This window comes from Tursiops truncatus, chromosome 2 (assembly GCF_011762595.2).
Source record: "Tursiops truncatus isolate mTurTru1 chromosome 2, mTurTru1.mat.Y, whole genome shotgun sequence".
NCBI classification, from domain to species: Eukaryota; Metazoa; Chordata; class Mammalia; order Artiodactyla; family Delphinidae; genus Tursiops; species Tursiops truncatus.
In genome coordinates, this window is record NC_047035.1 from 114,622,043 (window position 1) to 114,644,013 (window position 21,971).

At 50.2% G+C, this 21,971-nt stretch overlaps 1 protein-coding gene and 1 pseudogene across 1 annotated transcript in view; both read right to left on the bottom strand.

Moving 5' to 3' along the window:
• Positions 1 to 730: 730 nt before the first annotated feature.
• On the bottom strand, positions 731 to 2,107 carry LOC101318215 (sorting nexin-4-like; annotated as a pseudogene).
• Positions 2,108 to 15,941: 13,834 nt separating this feature from the next.
• Positions 15,942 to 21,971, bottom strand: part of HCN4 (hyperpolarization activated cyclic nucleotide gated potassium channel 4) — a 41,494-nt gene continuing 35,464 nt past the window's right edge. The window contains exons 4-8 of the mRNA XM_033852621.2: positions 20,199 to 20,417; positions 18,359 to 18,505; positions 18,014 to 18,254; positions 17,511 to 17,675; positions 15,942 to 17,404 (exon numbers count right to left, since the gene is read on the bottom strand). Coding sequence (XP_033708512.1) covers positions 15,942 to 17,404; positions 17,511 to 17,675; positions 18,014 to 18,254; positions 18,359 to 18,505; positions 20,199 to 20,417 — 2,235 coding nt within the window. The remainder of the gene's footprint in view (positions 17,405 to 17,510; positions 17,676 to 18,013; positions 18,255 to 18,358; positions 18,506 to 20,198; positions 20,418 to 21,971) is intronic.

A 21,971-nucleotide genomic window follows, 5' to 3' on the forward strand; every position in this document is an offset into this window, starting at 1 on the left:
TTGTACCCTGAAATGCCATGTGTAGAGAGCCAGGCAGAGTAAATTTAGGCTCATCACTGAGGTTAAGAATTACCTGAGAATTTAATGCTTGTATGTAACATACTCGGTTGAAACTTGCTATATACCAATTCCTAGATCACAACAACGCATTTCACCATATATCTGAGAAGTTGAGTCTTCTTTGTTGGCAGTGTAAAATTTTTAACCAGTGTCAAAATTCTGGTAAAACACACATTGAAGGCATTTTCTAGTGTATGCAATGTTTGGGGGCATTAAAGAATGTGGGAGAAATTCTTAGATTTCACACTAAGTTTCTGCTGAGCTTTGTCAAACCAAACAGCTCAACTATAAGGCAAGAAAAATTAACCCCCCTATAACAGATTAGGGGGTCTTAACCAAATAAAGATAAGAATTCAACCTTAGGAAAAAACTCCCTACATAAGCAGATATGAAACAGTGGGCACTAAAATGAACATCTAAAAATTACCTAACGGTTCAGAAGCCTGACAATTTTTTGGTATATTTTATCTAATTAATGTTTTAGAATCAGCACCAGTCCCCCAAACCTCAAATTGTAATATTTAATCTTCATTAAAATACATCCTTTTGTGCTGTATTAACACTACAATCAAAGCTGAATTTACTCAACTTATTATATATTTTTGTGTACACTGGTAGGAACTTAAATTTTTTTTATTTACTTGTGTTTCTGTTTTGGGGCACTTTGAAGAGAAACTCATTTCACAGGATTATATCTTGCTAAAGCATTCCTCAGCATTGGTCCAAACTTCAATTCCCTTTTTGCATATACTGATCTGCATGACTGCATAGCTTATGAGGGCCTCCTTTAAATCACGGTTCTTTTGTTCTTTGAAGTGTTCAATATCAGCCCAAGCATTTCTGACAAATTCTCTGCCTTCCAGATTTTTAGAGTTAAGTTGTTCTCCTTCATTTATTTGTTCTTCTAGCACCTTTATTCTGGCATCTCTCTGCTCTGGAGTTTCTTGACCAAAGAGCTTGGTAGTCATTCCCTTCAAAGAAAATGTTCTCAGGGTCCCAGTTGCCAGTTTGTCACACTGCTGCTTCTTGGATGCTAAGTCCTGAGCAGCCATCTCCAAGTCATACTGCATAAGTTCATGTTTCCTGCACACAGCCCGCATTGTATGCATGGCTTCTGCATAAAAAAGGTACTCCTTTAACTGATCTGCATAATGTTCTTCATCTTCCAAAATATAATCGATAGAAGATGCATACACCTCCCTATGATGAGCAGCACTCTGCAGTCCATCACCCATTTCTTTTTTCTACGGCACTCCACTCACCAAAAACTCGCCCGTAATTCCCATATACTGTATATACACCATACAGTCGATCTGCTACTCTCGCTCTGACTCGAAGAAGATATGCGATGACAGACTGTAGTTCATCACTGTAGTGTTTTAGTTCAGTACATCTCTTGTCTGGGTTTTTCACTCTGAATGTTGCATTAAACGCTTTTAACCTGCAGTCTGCCTTCAGCTGAAATCCTGTTTCATTCACAGTCTCCTTCCAGTTGCCTGCCTGTGTTAAAAACAAATAGAAGATTATGTCTCTACAGAGGACGGGATATGAAGCAACTCTCAAGAGGAAATTTTCTAAACCAATTCATTGTCTTTCCATGAAATCCTTGTCAGTGTTGTCAGCAGAGAGTTTATGCCAAACACATTCTGCTCGCTCTTCTGGTAGAGGTGGCACAACAATATGTGGATAGTATACTAAAAGGTAGTTTCTCAACAACTCAGATTCACTCTACTGCCTCCAGAGTGAGTCTGCTAGGACACTCTGACCATCAATATGTTCAACTGACCTTGTTTCAATGAGGTAAGCAGTATATATTTCTTGAATGTTCATGGCATTTCTTCCAGTTTGCTTTTCTGCTTCTGAAACATTAATTTCTATCTTCTTCAACCGAAAATTATTTTCTGTCATTGTGCCGTCCCCGGGGGCCCTCGTCCTGGGCCCCCTCCGCTTCCTCACTGGCCACAGACTCCAGCCCAGGGTCGGGGTGGCCCAGCTCTAGGGGCTCAGGCTGCAAAAGCCGCTTGGGATCGGGAGGTGCGTGCTGCATGGCTGCTGTTCGGCGCGGCCTGATTTTATTTTTCTAATTCAAATCTGGCCTCTCTCCCCTGCTCAACATCGTGCGATGGCTCCGTGTCACCTGCCCGGCAAAATAGAATCCAATGTGGCCCTGTCTACCTCTTGGCTTTTATTTGTCAGTTAATCTGCCCTTTGACCCAAATTTGGCCCTAGCAATACAGACCAATTTGCACTTAGAGAATAAGCCATGAAGTCTGACCTGTGTACTCTTCCCTTTGCCTCAAATTGTCTCCCTACCCCCTACCCTCACTACTGGCTTTCTCTGCGTTGTAAATTTCTATTTATCTTTAAACACCCAGCCTAACCATTCAGTCAGCTGAACCTGATGGTTCCTGTTCCTGTCCTCTGTCTCTTCTAATACACTGTGAACTCCTTAAGGAAAACAATCATGCTTGTTTTTGTATTCTAGGTCTGAGTACCTAGCACATTAGAGGTGTTGACTCAATGAACTTGACAGGTGAGGAAGATGGACTTGCAGTCACTGTGGCCCAGTGCTGGGGGAATTTGACAAAATCCTAATCCTTCCTGAGGGCATGTACTCGGAAAGGTTTCGCAGCAGAGGTAAGGCTGAGCTGAGTCTAGGAATTAATGAGACTTTCTGTCTGGAGGGAGGAGGAGGCCAGTGCAGAGGTAGGAAGCTAACCTGCTTCACATGGGCATCAGATACCTTGAGAACAGATCCCAGCCATCCTGCATGGTGCTGGGGCTTCTAGGACTGTGCTAGGCCTCCTGTCACTGGATTAAGTGCCGGGGCCCCAGGATATGGAGGATGCACAGAGCTGCTGCTATGCTCCCCCAAATCCCTGGAACACTGCAAGGGTAATGCTAGGCCCAGTCGAGCTGCATTTCCTTGGCCAGGTGCCACAGGTGGGGGTCAGTCCTAGTGAGTTCAGAATAAGATGAGTTTTTTCCATAAACTCAAACCCCAGCTGAGAATTCTGGGCAGCTTTCTGTAAGCGGACAGGAAGAACTGGGATCTATTCTCGAAGGCAGAATGATGGATCAGGCTCCCATAGACAAAGTTGCTTAGGAAATGGCAAAAGAACTAGCTGATGAACATTCTAGATCAACACACAGGAGGGAACCTGGCTGGAGTTAAAGCCAAAGAGATCTCCATGTGGGTGGGTGGGTGGTGTGAGAGAAGGAATATTATGGGCCAGTCAGAAGAGAGTCTTCCTCACCCTAGAAGCTGGAAGTCATTCATGGTTTCACAAAGGTTCCCGAAGACTGACTGCATGCCAGGCGCTGAGGATGCGGAATGAGTACGACCGTCTCTATTGATGTGTTCACAGTCTACAGGAGGACACAGACATTTAACAGACAGAAACTACCATCCAGCATGAAAAGTGCTAAGAGACCTGACCAAGTGATCTGGTAAAGTGAGGAAGGAACTTCCAACCATGACTGCAGCGTCTGCCAGTCACAGAGTAAGTACCTCTGAGAATGGTGGGGAAGTCACTAGAGAAAGGAAACAGAGTTTCTTCCAGCACTGCTTGCACTAGATCTGAAAAGCAGGAAAGATTCAGATACTGGCTAAATTACAACAGAACGACTTGTAAATTATTTGCTCAAAAGAAAGTAAGGGATTTCCCCAACAGAGGACAAGAAACAACCCAAGTGGCAAACAAAAAGGGAAGCTAGTGCTTCCCTGGGGAAAAGCCTAATACCAGGAACCTGGAAGCAGAGAGAGTAGCCCTGGGACCTGGAAGGGAAACTTGTGAGAGGGTGGCCCAGGAGAAATCCACCTGTCAGGAAACGAAACCAAGGACGCCTGACTGGCACCGCTGTATTTTAAAAATAGGTAAAGCTCCTCACCTCCCTTGAGAATTTGTTGAAGATTTTTGTGTCTATATTCATAAGGGATATCGGTCTGTAGTTGTCTTCTTTTGTACTTTTTTAGCTGGTTTTGGTATCCGTGTAATACTGGCTTCATCGAGTAAGGAAAGTTTTCCCTCCTTTTCTATGTTTTGGGAGAGTTTGTGAAGGATTGGTGTTCGTGGTTCTAAACATTTGATGGAATTCACCAGTGAAGCCATCTGGTCCTGGGCTTTTCTTTATGGGAAGTTTATTCCGAATTGAATCTCCCCACCTGTTATAGGTCTCTTCAGATTCTCTGTTTCTCCTTGATTCAGTTTTGGCAGTTTGTGTGTTCTAAGAATTTGTCCATTTTATCTAGGTTATCTGATTTGTTGGTGTACTGTTGTTCATAGAGTTCCCTTATGTCTCTCTTCGCTTCTTAAAGGTTAATAGTAATATTGCATCTTCCATTCCTACTGGTACTTTGAGTCTTCTCTATCTCTGTCCTTTGGTTTTTGGCAGTCAAGCTCTCTCTTTATGTGTGTGTGTGTGTGTGTGTGTGTGTGCAAGTAGCAAGTTTATTTTCTTCGATAAAGAATTAACAGGGTTGGACTTCCCTGGTGGCGCAGCGGTTAAGAATCCACCTGCCAATGCAGGGGACACGGGTTCGAGCCCTGGTCCAGGAAGATCCCACATGTCGCAGAGCAATGAAGCCTGTGTGCCACAACTACAGAGCCTGCGCTCTAGAGCCTGTGAGCCACAACTACTGAAGCCCACGTGCCTAGAGCCCATGCTCTGCGACGAGAAGCCACCGCGATGAGAAGCCCACGTACTGCAACGAAGAGTAGCCCCCGCTTGCCACAACTAGAGAAAGCCCACACGCAGCAACGAAGACCCAATGCAGACAATAAATAAATAAATTTATATTAAAAAAAGAATTAACAGAGTTAATTTGATGTCCCCCAAATGAGGTAACATTGCAATATTTGCATAAATATTCAAGGAAAACTTTCCTTGAAACACTTATTCAGATCTTTTTTTATGGACTGTCAGATCAAAGAAACTGCAATTTCAAGTTTGTTCACAGAAATCAAAACATGTTTTGGGCTTCCCTGGTGGCGCAGTGGTTGAGAGTCCGCCTGCCGATGCAGGGGACAAGGGTTCATGCCCCGGTCCGGGAAGATCCCACATGCCGCAGAGCGGCTGGGCCCGTGAGCCATGGCCACTGAGCCTGCGTGTCCGGAGCCTGTGCTCCGCAACACAGAAGAGGCCACAACAGTGAGAGGCCCGGGTGCCGCAAAAACAAAAAACAAAAAAAAAAAAACCCAAAACATGTTTTACTTGGGAAGTTTCAAAATGGCAATGTAACCGAGCGGGACCCTATGGGGCCTTCCCTATGGGGCAGACCTTTACCCTATATCCTCTGCTTTAACTCCTCTCTGAAGTACCTAGATGACAGTATCTGATGCACATTTCCTGAGTTGTTTCACAGATGCTAAAACTCCCACCAAATGGAAGAAATTAACTACTTGATGACCAGGAGCATGGTAGACCCCAGACCTACTGGCACCTAAGGACTGATGTTAACCCCTGTGACACCAACCCTGTTACCTCACGATCAACCAGTCGGAGGATTGTACATGAGCTGATCACATACGCTGGGATGCTAAATGCTTTGCTGAAAGTCATCAGGGAGTTCAGGCTTTTTGGGCACTAACTGTCCCGGACTCCAATGGCACCTTATAATAAATGCTACACTTTCCTTCACCACAACCTAGTGCCTGTAGATTGGCTTTACTGCATGCTGTGGGTGAGCGGACCCAAATTTTGGTTTGGTAACAGCAATTCTATCCCAGAGTCATAATTACCAGGGGGAAGAATGTTCTCTAGCAAAGAGTTTGTTTTTGGTTTTTTTTTGCGGTACGCGGGCCTCCCACTGTTGTGGCCTCTCCCGCTGCGGAGCACAGGCTCCGGACGTGCAGGCTCAGCGGCCATGGCTCACGGGCCCAGACACTCCGCGGCATGTGCGACCTTCCCGGACCGGGGCACGAACCCGTGTCCCATACATTGTCAGGTGGACTGTCAACCACTGCGCCACCAGGGAAGCCCTAGCTAAGAGTTTTGACAGCACTTTAATACTGTGTCCATCCACCTTATACAAAAGCATGTGTGTTTTGCAAAGAGTACATATTTCTGTTACATCATTTTTGGAAATGTACTCAGTTGCCTTACTGTCTCCAAGAGGGTCAGTAGTCAAATTGTCAAAATTTGTCAATTTTGTTCATCTTTTCAAAGAACCAACTTTTGATTTTGCTGATTTTCTGTGTTGTCTTTCTATTACCTATTTCATTTATTTCTGCTTTAATCTTTATGAAGTCCTTCCTTCTGCTTGCTTTGCTTAGTTTGCTCTTCTTTTCCTAGTTTCTTAAGGTGAATGTTTAGATTATTGATTTAAGGTCTTTTTATATTTTAAATATAGGAGCTTCCCGCTATAAACTTCTCTCTGAGCACTGCTTTTGCTGCACCCCATAAGTTTTTGTATTTGTGTTTTTGTTTCTATTCATCTGAATTTACTTTCTAATATTTTTTGTGCTTTCGTCTTTGACCCACTTGTTCTGTAGAAGTGTGTTAATTTCCATATATTGGTGAATTTTCCAAATTTCCCTCTGTTGTTGGTTTCTAATACCATTGTATGATGGTCAGAGAACACATGTTGTATGATTTCAACCCTTTTAAATTTACTGAGGCTTGTTTTGTAGCTTAACACAGTCTACCCTGGAAGATATTTCATGTGCCCTTGAGAAGAGTATGAGTTTTGCTGTCGTTAGGTGGAGGATTCTAGATGCCTGTTAGTTTATATTGTTGTTCAGATTTTCTATTTTCTTGCTGGTCTTCTATCCATTATTGAAAATGGTGTATTGAAGTCTACAGCTGTTACTGCTGAACTATTTATTTCTCCCTTCCATTTTGTCAGGTTTGCTTCATGAATATTGGGGCTCTGCTGTTAGGTGTATATATGTTTATAATTGTTAAATCTTCTTGACAGATTGATCCTTTTATCATCTTAAAATAGCCTTTGTCTTTAGCAACAATTTTGTCTTAAAGTCTACTTTGTCTGATATTAGTATAGCCACTCCAGCTGTCTTCTGGCTAATGTTTATATGATATATCTTATCACATTCTTTCAACCTATTGTGTCTTTGAATATCTAGTGTGTGTCTCTTATAAACAGTACATAACTGGATTATATATATAATACATATAAAGTATATATTAATATATCAACAAATAGCATTCTCTATTCTTAATATATTAATGACTAATGTTAATATATTTATAATTATGTATTTATATATTAAAACTATGTAATATAATTTTGAGAGAGATATATGTCTCAAACTGATATTGGTTTTTAGATCCATCCTGCCAATTTCTGCCTTTTGAGTGCTTAATCTGTTTACATTTTATGTTAATTACTGATAAGGTAGGATTTACACTTTGCCTTTTGTTATTTGTTTTATATAGGTATTTATTTTTTGTCCCTCTATTAATTTGTTACTGCCTTCTTTTGTGTTAAGTAAACATTTTTTAGTGTACCCTTTTAATTCACTTGTCAAAAGACACTAATTATAAAAGAAAAGTTTGATAAGATGAACATCATCAAAATTAAAAATATTTACTCTTTGAAAGACATGGTTAAGAAAATGAAAAAGCAAGCCATAAACTGGGAGAAAATATTTGCAAAACATATATCTTATAAAGGACTTGTATCCTGAATATATTATTTATAATTTGATAATAAGAAACAAATGCCCCAGTGAAAACAAATGGGTAAAGATTTGAACAGTCACTTTACCAAAGAACACATATAGATAGCAAATAAACACTCAAAAAAGATGCTCAGCATCTTTAGTCATTATGGAAATGGAAATTAAAACCAGGAGTTAACATAACACACCATCTTGAATGGTAAAAATAAAAGACAAGATCAAGTATTGCAAAGATGTGCAGTAACTGGAACTCTCATGCAGTTTGAAGGTGGGAGTGCAAAGCAGTATTCCAGTGCTGGAAGATAATCTGGTGGTATCTTACAAAGTTTAAATGTATACTTACCAAATGACCCAACAGTGCCACTAGGGAAAAATGAAAATCCATGTCCACCTGAAGACTTGAACATGAATGTTCATAGGAGCTTTATTCTTAATAGCCCAACTGGAAACAACCCAACTGTTCGCCAGTGGGTAAAGGAATAAACAAATCCTGGCATATTCGTGCCAGGGAAGGTTGCTCCACAATACACACAACCACAGGGACAGGCCTTAAAGGCTTTATAGACTGAATGAAAGAAATCAGACACAAGAGATGACATACTTTATGATTCCATTTATATGAAATTCTAAAAAAGGCAAAACTTTAGTGACAGAAAGCAGATTGCCAGGAGTCAGGAGTAGGAGACTGACTGCAAAGGGACGGGAGAGAATTTGGAGGAGTGACAGAAATGTTCATTATCTTCATTGTTGAAGTGGTTCTAAGGACGGAGTAAATTTGTCAAAACCCAATGACCTGTACACTGAAAAGTGGTGACTTTTGTTAAATATAAATAGGTACATTAGCAATAGCAACAAAAATAAAAGGTACTAGGAATAAATCTAACAAAATGCACAAACCTTCATGAAGGAAACTATAAAGCCATGTGAAAGATTTGGCAGACAGTTAATGCCCAGCAAATATTCCATGTGCTCCCCCCACATAGAGCAGCCTCCTTTGCAGTTACATTGTGGCCAAGCGATGACCGAGCATGAGAGGAAGTGAGGTGTGTCACGTCCGGAGAGAAGTAGTTCAGAATCCGTCATCTCTTCCGGTTCTCTCTTCTCCTTCCACGTGATCTTGGAGACCACAGGATCAAGTTGGTATCAGTAAGGATAGTAGTTGCCTGGCCTGCAGGGGAATTTACCTGAGCTGGAATAAATCTTCATTGTGTTAAACCGTTGAAATTTTGGGCTTTTTCTGTTCGGGTCACTAGTGCTAATTGCCCTAATACAAAAGAAACATTAAAGAAGACCCAAATATGGGGAGAGTTGTACCCCATTCATCCATAGGAATACAAATTTTAATAAATAACGTTCATGTTATTTCAAAGCAGAAGTCCACTGAGTTCGTCATGCATCTTAACAAACTGATTGTACAAAGTATATGGTAGCACAGAGAGACTAGAGTAGCCAGGATATGCCTTAATAAGAAGAAGGTGGCTCTACTAAGATCTACACACTTTATAAAGCCACAGTAACTAAGACAGTTTGAACAAGGATAGACAAGCTAATGGTACTGAATAGAGAGCTTTGACATAGACCCAGATGTGATATATAAGTAACATTGTAAATTGGTAGGAACAGTTGGTTGTCCACATGGGGCAAAAATGAAATTGAACCATGTCCTGACATCATACCCAAAGTCTAGGTCAAGTAAGTTAAGTAAATGTGAAAAGCAATGCTTCACAGGTTTAAAAATTAATATAGAAGAGTATCTTTATAACAACAGAGGAAGATAGGTTTCTTAAACCAGCAAAAAAGGCACTAAGGAAGTACTAGACTTTTTTTTAAAAAATCACTAATCTTGGGCTTCCCTGGTGGCGCAGTGGTTGAGAGTCCGCCTGCCAATGCAGGGGACACGGGTTTGTGCCCCGGTCCAGGAAGATCCCACATGCCGCAGAGTGGCTAGGCCCGTGAGCCATGGCCGCTGAGCCTGCGCGTCCGGAGCCTGTGCTCCGTGCAATGGGAGAGGCCGCAACAGTGAGAAGCCCGCGTACCGCAAAAAAAAAAAAAAAAAAAAAAAAATCACTAATCTTGATCTCATTAAAATGTAAAACTTCTATTCATCAAAGAACACCAAAAATAAGAAAGAAAATATAAGCCATACACTGGAAGAAGATATTTACAACACGTACAATGAACAAATAGATGTATGTGTATAAAACTCTTATGAATCAACAAAAAGACAACAACAGGAAATCAGGCAAAATACATGAAAAAATATTGCTCAGAAGAGGAAACATAAATGGCAAATGAATACGCAAAAAAAAATTCAGCCTTACTAGTAATTAGGGATTTGCACATTAAAACACAATTAGATATCACTAGACTGGGAAAAATAAGAAAATCTGATGATTGTAATCATTGGCAAGAATGTGGATTAAGAGTAACTCTCATGCCCTGCAGGTGGAAGTGTAAATTGTTAGAACTAGTTAAAATGGCTTGGCATTATCTTGTTAAGTGAAGATTAAGTCACCCTATGACTCAGTTCTTCCACTCCTAGATGCGGAGCTTAGAGATGCTCTGACACATCTGTACCAGGAGCCACAAACAAGAACGTCTGTAGCAACAGTGTCTGGAATAGTGAGAACTGGAAATGACTGAAATATCTGTCTCCCGAAGAACACATATGTCAGTGGTGGCATATTCAGATACCAGAATGCTATACAGCAGTAAAGATGAGTAAACTATGCTCCATGCATCAACAAGCTCTCAAAATTACAGGATTGAATGAAAAAAAAAAGCAGATTACTGAAGAATACATACAGCAGGATGCCACTTATATAAAGTTCAAAAATTTACAATACATTCAGTGGTATATGAAAGTGGAAGAGGTATAGCCCACCCCGGCGCAGGCAATGAAAAGGTACATTATTTGTAAAGAAATTTAAAACAATAATAAAACGGACTGAATCTGCTGCTGCTCATCCCGATGCGTCAGCAATTCTGAACAATACTGTGGACAAAGCTCTCCTCCCCACAAAGACAACTACTTCCAATCCTCACCCTTCCACCTTGGTATACAACTGAACACGTTGTTTGGAGACATTTTATTTCTGTAGTACAAAGTATCATGAGAAGTAACAGGGTGCTAAAATTAAAGTTCAGCTGAGTGGTTTCTCTTGGAGAGCGAGAGAGGGATACAGATGGGGACCAGCAGATGCCTTCAAAGGTATGCCTTACGTTCTATTTTTTAAACCAAGTGATTGGTACATGACTGTTTATCCCATTTGTAATATTAAGTATCTATTATGTTTATATCTTCTTCTGTGTGTATGAAATATTCCACCCTCAAGAGAAGAGTGAAAATGCAAAATCAGCAGGGGGAGGGCCAGGTTGGAGAGAACTCGCTCTGTAATGCACTGGAAGCTGCAAGCTCAAGAAAGAATAAAAGGACCACGGTTGACCAGAAAAGGATGAGGAACCGCATGGGGGCAGCAGCAGCAGACACCCAGGCTGAAGCTCAGGGGATGTGGGGGCCTGAACTGAGGGGAAAATCTGGGGAAGCCATGGGCACAGGTGAGGCTTCCAGGAAGCACATGTGGAGTGAGAAGATGGGGGTCACAGCCAGGGGCCCAGAAGCACTGAGCCTCAGGAGAAGGAACCCTTACTTCTGAGGCTGAGGCTGAACAGGAAGGCAGAGCAGCGAGAGGAGAGCAGGTCCTGAAAGCTGGGGAGGGCTGGTCAGCAGGCCACACACTGCTGGGAGGGCCGCAGGACAAAGCCGAGGAATCCGCCCTGGATTTCACAGTGAGGACCATGGAGGACCCAGTTGTCCTGTGTAGAAGAGGGGGGAGCCAGATTGCAGTGGAGGAAGATGTGACTCAGAGGAAGGGAAAGGAGGGTGGGGAGTCCAGACAGATCTCCAGAAGTTTGGCTGAGAAGATGGGAGCGGCAGCTGGGAAGAGACATGGAGTCAAGGGAGGGATTTTATTAAACTTTTAAAATGTTCTTTTAAAAACCCCAATCTGGTTTAGCCCTGCTAGGGCAGAGAGGGTGCCTTCAGACCTTACCCCGGTGCTGGCAGGTTTTCGCTGGAGTCAAAGCAGGGGCTTCGGTGGCATTTCTGGTGGGGGGGGGGGGCTGGCTGTCTGCCATGGTGGGGAGGAGTATTTTATCACTGACTGTTCAGAATCGCTGGTAGCTGGTGATGGTGAAAGATAAGAAGAAGCAAACCACTTTTAGTAATTTTTATTCTTCTTTTTAAATTCTCTACAGACTATGCACCTTTTCTTGCCTGCACAGACAGACTGCGCCTACCACCCAGCCCTCGGTACATACCACCAATGGGAGGAACAAGGTTTGAGTCGGTGCCCTTTGGCCCACTGTGATTGAGGCTAATTCTTACCCCCCTTAGGGTTGTTGTGAGGATGGAATGAGAGAACAGGAAAGCACCAAGTGCCTAGCACACAGTAGGTGCTTACTAAGCAGACTGCTGACCTTTTGAAGGCAGGGAACAGAGAAGATAGTGACTGGAGTTGCTCCAGGCCCCAGTGGAGGAACAAGGCCCTGTGTGGACCTGGGGTGGATCCAGCATAGGGTGGGTGGGGGTGAGTCTCCTGGATCTACCCCTTGCAGTTTGGCTGGGCCCGCAGCTAATCCCTCCCACCCCGCAGCTGCTGTCTGTCCACAAAGTCCTCCCCATAGACCCAGAGGCCAGGCCTGCATCCCGCCTTGCCCTGCCCCCCGCACGTCCCAGAGGACCCACCGCTGCCTGGGCTGCAGGGGGCAGTTGTCATGGGGACGCAGGGCCTGCTGAGCTGCCTCCTTAGCAACGGGACTCCCAGGCCGGTTACCATGGCAACAGCATCGACTAAGCAATCAGTGATGGGGATGGGGATGAGGACGGGTTCCCTGCCCTTTTCTGAGGACTTTCCCCTCCGGAGGGCGGGCTACACAGCAATCTTTGCGCCACGCTGGGAGCCCCTGGGACTTCACTTTTCCAGCGGCGGATCACTGCCTCTCTCCCACATGGCGAGGTCCAGCTCCGAGGGCCCTCGGGGACCCTCTGCGGCCAGGGGTGGGGGAAGCAGCCATCTGAAGGCTTTGCAGAGGGTCTGGGGGTCAGGCTTACCCCTCCTACCACAGTGGGGAGTAGGTGCCACACCTCCTAACAGTGAGGCCTCTCAGATTCCCCAACCCCAGCAGGAGCTCACGGGCTGTGGCCCCTCCATGGCCACTCTGAAATGCAACCTTTTGTCCTGGGCATGACATCCACCCCCCAGCCTGGTCACCTTTTGTCCCCCAGCCACCCTCCATCTGAGGGCCCATCTAATCAAGCTAAGAGGGCATCCCCCTCTTCAGTATCCAACTGCAGTTCACGTGCACACTGACTACCCTTCTCCTTCAGGGAGCACCAAGGAGTCCCAGGGACTCTGCAGCCCCACAGCCGGGGTGGGAAGGACCTGAGTCAGGGTCTTGCACCTACACTAGCAGAGAAAGGACACATACTCTCTTTCTCACCCTCCTCCTTAATGACTCTCGTCAGCCCCGCCCACAGTGCGAGCTTCTGTCCATAGCCAGACCTCGCACTCCCTTGCAGCTTTGCCTGCCTGCTCGTGGGGCACAGGCTTGTGCACACAAGCGCCCCGTGCTCTAGGGACCATGTCCCACTGCCCTCCAGGGCCTGGCTCCTGAGGCTCCCGAATTCCCCCCATCCCAATCCCTGGCCCCTGGAAGAAGGCAGCAGCTACTGGAATTTTTTTATTGAAATAGAATATACAACTCGGCGCATTTACCATTTTCTGTTTTAAAAATGGAAGATTTGAAAATTGCTTGTGGGGGATTGGGGATGGGAGGGCCCACTGACCGGACCTGGCTTTCCCAGTCTCTGGAGTGGCTGGGCAGGGCCCTGGACCCTCCACCCAACTCCTATTCCCTCCCTGCCCCCGCCAGGACTAGACTGAGTTTGGATGCAGAACTCAAGTTGAGTGCTGCTACTTCCAGCTCTGAGAACTCCCTGGGCCCAAGCAGGCTTCTCCTGCCCAGTAGAGACCAAGGCCAGGTGGCTCCTCGTCTCTCCCTAAGATCCCAGGATCCTTCACTCTCTTCTTCCCTGGATTATTGCCTCACACTCCCTGTGACCCATCTATGGAGAAATTTTGTCCACATCCCAGGACAAAACCTGATCTTGTCAACATTCTGGCTTAAGAGTAAGGAGGAGGGTTCTAGATGGACAAGGCAGTACCAGCCCTCCTCATTAATCAGGTCTTGGCAGCCTAACCTCCTCCCGCTCTTCAGGCAGTGGGCAGACCACTGGCCTTGTCTCTGGCAGGTGTCTGAGCTGCTTTCACAATGGCCCCCGCCCTGGACCTGCTTCTGGCTCCTAGTTGCCTTCGGAATCAAGGTCAGTCCCCTTAGCCTGTCATCTAAGGCCTTCCCTCTGACCATCCAGCCTCTGGATCCCTTCCCAAAGCCCCTGACTCCACAACTCCACATCCACCTCAGTCATGTCCCCGCTGTGCACTCCATCCTACACCCCCCCTCCCTCCTTCCTTCCTTCCCTCCCTCTAACTCTTCCCACACCTGGAGGCCTGGCTCAAGCCCACCACTGGCCACACATCTTCCTTAGGCCCTTAGAAAGTTGCAGCCACCTCCTGTGTCCTGAGATCATAAGCCCTGGAGCCCGCAGCCAAAGCTCCCCAGGCTCTCACCATAGCTCGCTGGGGCAATGCGCTGGGCACGTGAGGAGGGGGCAGAAGAAACATGATTTACTGAGCACCTACTATGATATGTGCAAGGCGCTGGGCTGGGCATTTCACACGTACTACTTTTCTTATCTGGTCCTCATAGGTCCTTGTGAGGTGGTACCATAAGTATTCCCATTTTACAAATGGGGTAACAGAAAGCTCAGATAACTTGCCCAAGGTCACACAGCTAAGACGTGGCAGGTCCGGGATTCGAACTCAGGTCTGATTACCTCTAAACTCTGGTCTGTTGAATTCAGCCCCTCTCAACACAGTTTTCTAATGAAAGGAACATTGGCTTTGGCCTCAGGTAGGCCTGGATTACAATCTCAGATCAGTCCCAGCTCTGCCACTTGTAGTTATGCGATTCTGGAATAATTACCAAAACTTGGTTTCCTTATCTGTGAAATGGGAAGAATCAAAGTAACTACACCTCCTGGCCTTTGTACAATTGAAGAAGTTAATGTGTGTAAAGTGCTAAACCAGTGCTTGGCACAGAGCAGACTCAATAAATAGAAGCTTCCCTCACCTCCCCCTGTACAGATGAGAAAACTGAGGGCCACAGAGGTGATGGGAATGTGCTTGAGGCCCTACAGGAAAGGAGAGGCACAGCCTGGAGTCTTCTGCTTCCACGTAAGAGGTCAGGCTGGGACTGGATTTGAGACCAGAGACGGGGAGAGAGGGGGCCTGCTGAGAAGCCCGGGCCGGGGGGGGGTGGGTCCTCTTCCCTGAGGACTGGAGAGAATACTTCCCCCAGGCCCTGTGGTGCCCAGCCTGAGGGCCAAGGCAGGTTGCTGGATGTAAGGTGACCTGGGTGTCCTGGCAACATGGGGTTAAACTAGATTGCACACACATGTGCACACGTGTGAGTGGCTATCTACATGGCTCTACAGAGCACTACATAACTATACATATACACATCTTACATATATATACATATACATATTCATATACATATCTTGCTAAGTTTGCAGTAGAAAAAATGCAAGACTCTCAGGGCCCTGGCCCGTTTGTCCCAAGGACTCAGGCGACTGAGGCTCCCCAGGAACAAACCCAAGGGCAGCCCTTCCTGGAGGAATGGGATGACCCCTAGCAGAGTGGGGCTCCAGGTTCACAGCTAAGGGCCTGGTGGTGGCTATTGCCCTAAAATGAATACAATGACAAGTCTGCTCTAGGTATCCCAAACATGGGTCACCCCCACCCTTGCCAAGCCCCAGAGAACCCACCTGCCTTCCTCTCACTTTTGCATTTGGGCCCTGCCTGCTCCCCTCCCCCCTCCCTCTAGTGCTGAGTATTAAAATAGTCTATAAAAGCAAGTGACCAAAATTCTATAGCTCTAAGAATACCTGGTTATTTTCTGCTCTTTTGTTTTTCTGGTGTGGGTTTTTTAATGATAATTATTATTGTTATTGGTATATCTCCTAATCACAGTTAAACCTGAAGAAAGAAAGGAGAAAAAAAGAGGAGAGAAGGAAGGAAGGAGGGAGGGAGGGAGGGAGGGAGGGAACGCAGCTCATAGATTGGAGGGCAGTTTGGAGTGCACTGGCTCAGACCTGGCCCCAGGTTCCCTCTGGGGAGCAGCAGTCAGAGGGGGACCCCCAGAAGAGGTGGTTCTTGCCCCAAATAAAGAAATAGGGGGTGGCAAAGAACCTGAGGATGTCTTCCGAGGCAGAGTGACGTGCTGGCCAGGGACGGCACCATAGGGCCTCCCGGGGAGACCGAGGCCCCCGCTGCCCCCGCTGCCGCCCCCGCCTCTGGGAAAGAGTGGGAAGGCAGCCACGGACTCCCCAGAGGAGTGCGGGGAGGCTCTGCGGAGAGTCTGTGCCCCGTCCTGGGGTAGGGCCGGCTGAGAGGCTGAGATGAGCTTGAGGTCCTGGGTGAGGCGGCCCGGGGTGAGGGGCGGGGTGCCCCGGCGCTGGGGGACTTGGGGTGGCGGGGGGCTGGATGCCGGAGGCAGGAGCAAGGAACCGTGGGAGCCGGATGCCCGGGGAGGGGCACTTGGGAAAGTTCTTGGAGGGCCTGGGCTGTGGCCAGGGGGGCTGAGACCTCCTCGGGGGGTAAAGGCTACAGGAGAGGCCCCCCCTGAGGCCCCTGCCGCCAAGGACAGCCGCTCAGGCTGCCGCGGGGGTGTCTCTGGCGTACTTGGTGGGCCGGCGGCCAGACCCGGGGACAGCTCCCCGGGAGGCTGGCCCAGCTGCCCGGGGCTGGACGACGGGGACCTGGCCGAGGCTGGGGGAGGCAGGAAGTGCTCCGCCAGTCCCAGGCCGCCCCGGGCCCCGGGCAGCGGGGGCGCCGGCTGGTTGGCCTGTGGGGAGCGGGCGCCCGGCTGCAGCGGGGTGAGCAGGGGAGAGTCCGAGGAGGACAGGGAGCCTCCCAGCGCCTTGTGGAAGTGGCCGAACCCGGCTGTGGCGGCGGCGACGGCCGCCGCAGCGGATGGCGTGGGTGCCGAGGAGGAGCTGCCCCCCCCAGGCGGCGGGGAAGAGCTGGACGAGGGCAGGAGCGGGCTCAGTCCGGCGGGTGCAGAGAATCCAGCCAGCTGTTGGATGTGGAAGGAGGAGGAAGACGGCGTGTCCACCTGCGACGGGCTGCTGGCGGGCGAGGCGGAACCCAGCGCCGACGGGATCAGGGACTGCAGCCGCTTCAGGTGCCGGGGCGTCTGCCCGGCCCCGAGGCCGCCCAGCCCGGGCCCCGGGGGAGGCCGGAAGATGGCGGCGGGCAGGCGCGGGTGGTGGGTGAGCGCGATGGCCACGGAAGTGGTGGCGGCGGCGGCCTGCAGCGGCGCCTGGATCAGCGGGGTCCAGATGACGGGCGTGGGGGTCGGAGTGGCAGAGGCGGCGGCCTGGACGCGGTGGGCGCAGTGCGCCATCTCCCGGTCGTGCTGCACGATCTGCTGGATGATCTCGTTCTCCTGGTAGTTGAAGACGCCTGAGTTGAGGTCGTGCTGGACTTTGTGGAGGAGGATGGAGTTCTTCTTGCCTGGGCCACAGAACAAGAGCAGGAGCTCAGGGTAGGGTGGGAGGAGAGGGGAGCCCGCCCGGCCTGTGCAGCGGGGGGAATCCACCCTCCCTCCGGGCCGCCTCACCGATGCGGTCCAGGCGGTCCAGCGCCACCGTCTCGAAGGCCCGCCGCATCATGGGGTACTCCTCCAGGACCTCGTTGAAGTTGTCCACGCTCAGCGAGTAGAGGCGGCAGTAGGTGTCAGCCCTCACGCTGGCTGTGCGCCGGCCCCGCGTCAGCAGGCAGATCTCTGCCAGGACGGCAGGAGTCACGGGGGGGGAGGGGGTTGCGGTGGGGGGGTCCCCGGCAGACTTCAAAGGATCCCCCACCCCACCCTGACCTGGGGCCCCGCTGTCTGGGACAGAAGCTGGACAGGCTCACAAGGCCCCACCCCTAGGCCGTGACCGCATCGGGGATGCCAGCCCCCAAACAAATGGGTACCAGACTGTCTTTCTCGTCTCTGGGACCACCCATGCCCTGGGCTCACGGACACCCGCCTCCAGGCAGTGGCGTGAGGGTCTGTGATGTCATCCTCGGTGTCTCTCCAGCCCATTGCCCCATCCCCCCAGGGCCCCTTGGCTGTCTCACCTCCAAAGTAGGAGCCATCCGCCAGCTTGGTCTCCTTGTTGCCCTTGGTGAGCACGCTGACCACCCCGTGCTGGATGAAGTACATCTTCTTGCCGATGGTGCCTTCGCGGATGATGTAGTCCCCCGGCTGGAAGACCTCGAAGCGCAGCTTGGTCAGCATGGAGGTCACAAAGTTGGGGTCCGCGTTGGCAAACAGCGGCATGGAGGCCACCAGCTTTCGGCAGTTAAAGTTGATGATCTCCTGCTCCCCAGACAGGGTGGATTGAGAAAGGGAGGTGGAGGTGAGGGGAGCCGCCCAGCAGGAAGGCCTGGACCCCCTCCCGGGCCGGCAGCCGCAAAGCTCACCTCCCGCAGCGGCTCGCTCAGCTCGCCCAGGATGCTCTCCTCGTCGAACATCTTGCCCTGGTAGCGGTGCTCGTAGTAGTCATGGATGCGCTGCCGGGTGTCGGGCGGGAGCTTGTGGAAGGACATGTACTGCTCCACCTGCTTGTACTGAGTCCCAGGAGAGAGGGAGAGGGCGTTACTCCCTAGCCAGCCGGCCCCACTGCCCCAGCTCGCACCACCCTGTCTCGGCTGCTGGTGACCAGAGCTGGCACAGACCCTGTGGGCCTTTACGGCCGACCTGTGAGATTGAGGTCCTCGGTGTGGGTGTGGCCCTGACTCCCAGCCGCTTGGAGTGGAGGAGGGGCGCCATCAGAGTGTCCACTCCTCACCATGTTCAATACTGTGAAGATGGCCGGCCGACAACAGGGACTGTCCAACTCCCAGATACAGGAGACCCACTGACCAGGAGGTCGATCGAGTTTCCTCTAAACGTCGGTCTCTTCTGTGTTACACTGTGGACCAGAGAGGCCTCACCCACAGACTCTAGAAGGAGCTGTTTCCCATCAGTTGTAACGAACTGGCAGAGGCAGCAGAATGGGCTGCAGTGGGTTAGAGGGACTGGAGGCTGAAGCCAGGAGGCCGGACCCATCAGGTGGGGCATGTATCCAAACATGGCCTCGGCGGAGGCTGTCTTTTGTTGAAGAGCAACTCCAGCCCAGGAGAGGGGCTGGGTAGAGCAGGGGCCTTAAAAAGAGGTTTGGGCACAAGAGACTTGTGAACCTAAGTGCCCAGGGCTTCACCAAATAAGAAATGCTCCTGCTCACCCCGGGGGTGATGGGTGGGTGCTGCTCCGGCCATCCCTGGATTGTGGGTGGAGAGCGGGGATCTTCAGAAGCATGGCTGGGACAGGAGGCACCATTAGGCAAGAACAGATGTTCCCCACACTGAGATGTAAGGGAAGTCCCTGTACCCCAGGAACAATCAGAAACAGGGGAGTCTATTTTCACCTACTAGCGCTCCAAAGAGGTGGGGGCTGACTATACTATTTGGGTCCCACTGCACTGAGATGGACACAGAGCGTGGGGTGAGGGTGAGGTGGGAAAAGAGCAGCCCCTAGGAAGATGGGGGAGAGAGAAGCAGAGAGCTGGGCCCACGCCACCAGGGGCCCAATGTGGGATGACTGAGAAGACGAGCCAGCCAAGGAGAGCAGGGAGGAGAATGGAGAGTGCGTGGTCATGGAAACAAGTGTGAAGCCAAGCAGGGAGTCATAACTGTCAGAGGCCAAGCAAGACAAGGACCCCAAAGGACCCCCTGGCTTCAGCAACACGGAGGGTAGAGGTAACCTCAGACTCAATGGGCTGAGAGAAGAAAGTGGATTCAGCAGCCGTAAACAATGTGAGTTTTTTGGTTGGTCGGTTGGTTTTAGGAATTTGTCCATGGAAAAGAGGCAGACAGCAGAAAAGATGGGAGGCAAAGCCCGTTAATGGTGGAGGGACAGACGTTTTTAAAAAGGGAGAGATGGAGCAAGTTTCAATGCTGATGGGAAGGCCCTCAGAGAGGAGGAGGCTGGAGGGGAGAGTGGGCACGGGGTGGGGAGGTCAGGAGGGAAAGGGGCCCTCAGTCAGGAGAGACAAGCCCCCAGTTTCAGCAGGAGGAAAACGGGGTACCAATAAAAAGACATTTAGAGGTTTAAGGCTGGGGGGCTGAAGAAGTTCTCACCTAGGAGGGGTTCGCCCCCATCTGTCACCCATACGGGGGCCCCCGTCACAGGGGCCTGGACCCTCTGGGGCCCGGTGGCTGGCAGCCTGTGCTCCCTGTGGGAAGGAGCGACGGGCAGGTTCTCCTGAGCGTTCCAGCCTACCTTCTCCTGGTACTGGCGCCGGGAGGAGTCCAGGGACTGGATGAGGGCGGTGGCGTGGCCGATGAACATGGCGTAGCAGGTGGCACCCACGATCATGCTGAGCATGGTGAGCCAGACGTCCGACATGCCCACCGGGGCCTGCCGGCCGTACCCGATGCACAGCATGTGGCTCATGGCCTTGAAGAGCGCGTAGGAGTACTGCCTTCCCCAGGAGTTGTTCTGTGGACAGACGCAAAGGTGGACAGGTGGGGGGAGGGGGGGAGGGGCCTGGGCCAAGGGGAGGGCAGGCCCTTCTCAAGAAGAGCTAGAAAAGTCCCTGCTACCTCTCACCCCTCCGCCTCACTTTCCCAGTGGCTGAGGCCTGGGCTTACAACCTTGCTGTTGGCTGAAAGCCTCGGGTGAGGGGCAGGGAGGCCCACACTAGCGGCCCGTGGTGACCAAGTGGATCCCTCACTTAGGCCTTTCTCTGGCAGTGGAGGGGCAGGGCTCAGACCAGAAGCCCCAGCGAAGGGATGGGCACCCGCCTAACGCCCCACCGCCTCCACAGCCCCAGACCTCTCAGCCCGGGGGCAGCCTGGAGCCTCCCCGGCAGCCAGGGCTCCAGGCTGGGCCACCCCGCTGTCCTGAGCTCACCGAAGCAGCTCCATCCCCCGCACCGAACTACCGCCAAGTGAAGCCCATTTCCCCACTGACCTCAATTATAAAACCAGATATGCTTCCCCTGGGGGGACAAGCTCGGGCAGACGGAGCCGAAAACGCTGCCCTCGTTTTGGGTGAGCAGAGTTAGAGAGCTGCCGAGCTAAGTCGCCTCCTGTGTGAACCCGGCCTGCGTCCATCCAGGGCTGTGGCCACTCGTTACCCTCCCCCACCCCAGAGGTGGATGGCCTGAAACACACACAGTGCTGGGGGCGGAGGAGGGAGAGAGGGAGCGAGGCTCCTGGCTATTTTTGTCTCCAAAGCCAGTCGGTGTCTCCAGGAAGGCTCAGTGTGGGAACACTGCGCTCGGAAGGGCCATCTCCTGAATTTAATGCATGTGTGGGCCTGTCACCCTCCCACAGCAGAAACTGCCCCAAATGAAGGGGCCACCGGATAAACCCACCTCCCCAGTGCTCTCTGCTCAAGAGGCAGATGCGTTAGCATGAATGTGGAAAGCCACCCTACTGCACGCCCAGAACCCCTGCCCAGAGCCCTAAGCACTTCCGCAATCACCAGGTTGTTCCCAGCACCTGGAGGAAGGCACAGGCGCTGCGTGCCAAGTTCAAGCTCACTCAGACCATCCTGGACACAGCTGAGCTGGTCTAGGGGCTCTCATTCCAGAGGGTGGGAGGTCAATGATCTCCAGGGATAGAGGGGGCCTGGGCTCCCCATCCCCAGGCAGCCCCCAGCTGCCTCCAGCCAGGGCTCTGGCTTACTGCTGAGCCTCTGGGAACCGGGAAATTCAATCCACGTGGCCGATTCATTTACACTTAGCTCATCAAAAGGCTGTTTTGCAAAGGCCTGTTTGATGCTGAAAGATGCCTCAGGGTCTCTTTCACCTCTTTCAAAGCCAGTTTTTCCTCCCCTGGGGCCCTGAGCGTTTGCCTAGAGACCAAACCAAACTGACTGGGAGTGAGAGGAGGACGCAGGGGTTCGCAGAGCCAGAGAAAGGCCCATAGGCCCAGGGGACCCGCCACCCTGCCTGGAGCATGCCCTGTTCACAGGAGGCTGGGGAACCCTGCCCCACGGCTCCTCTCACCCACCCACAGGGTGGATGGGGAGGGAGGGGATCAGGCT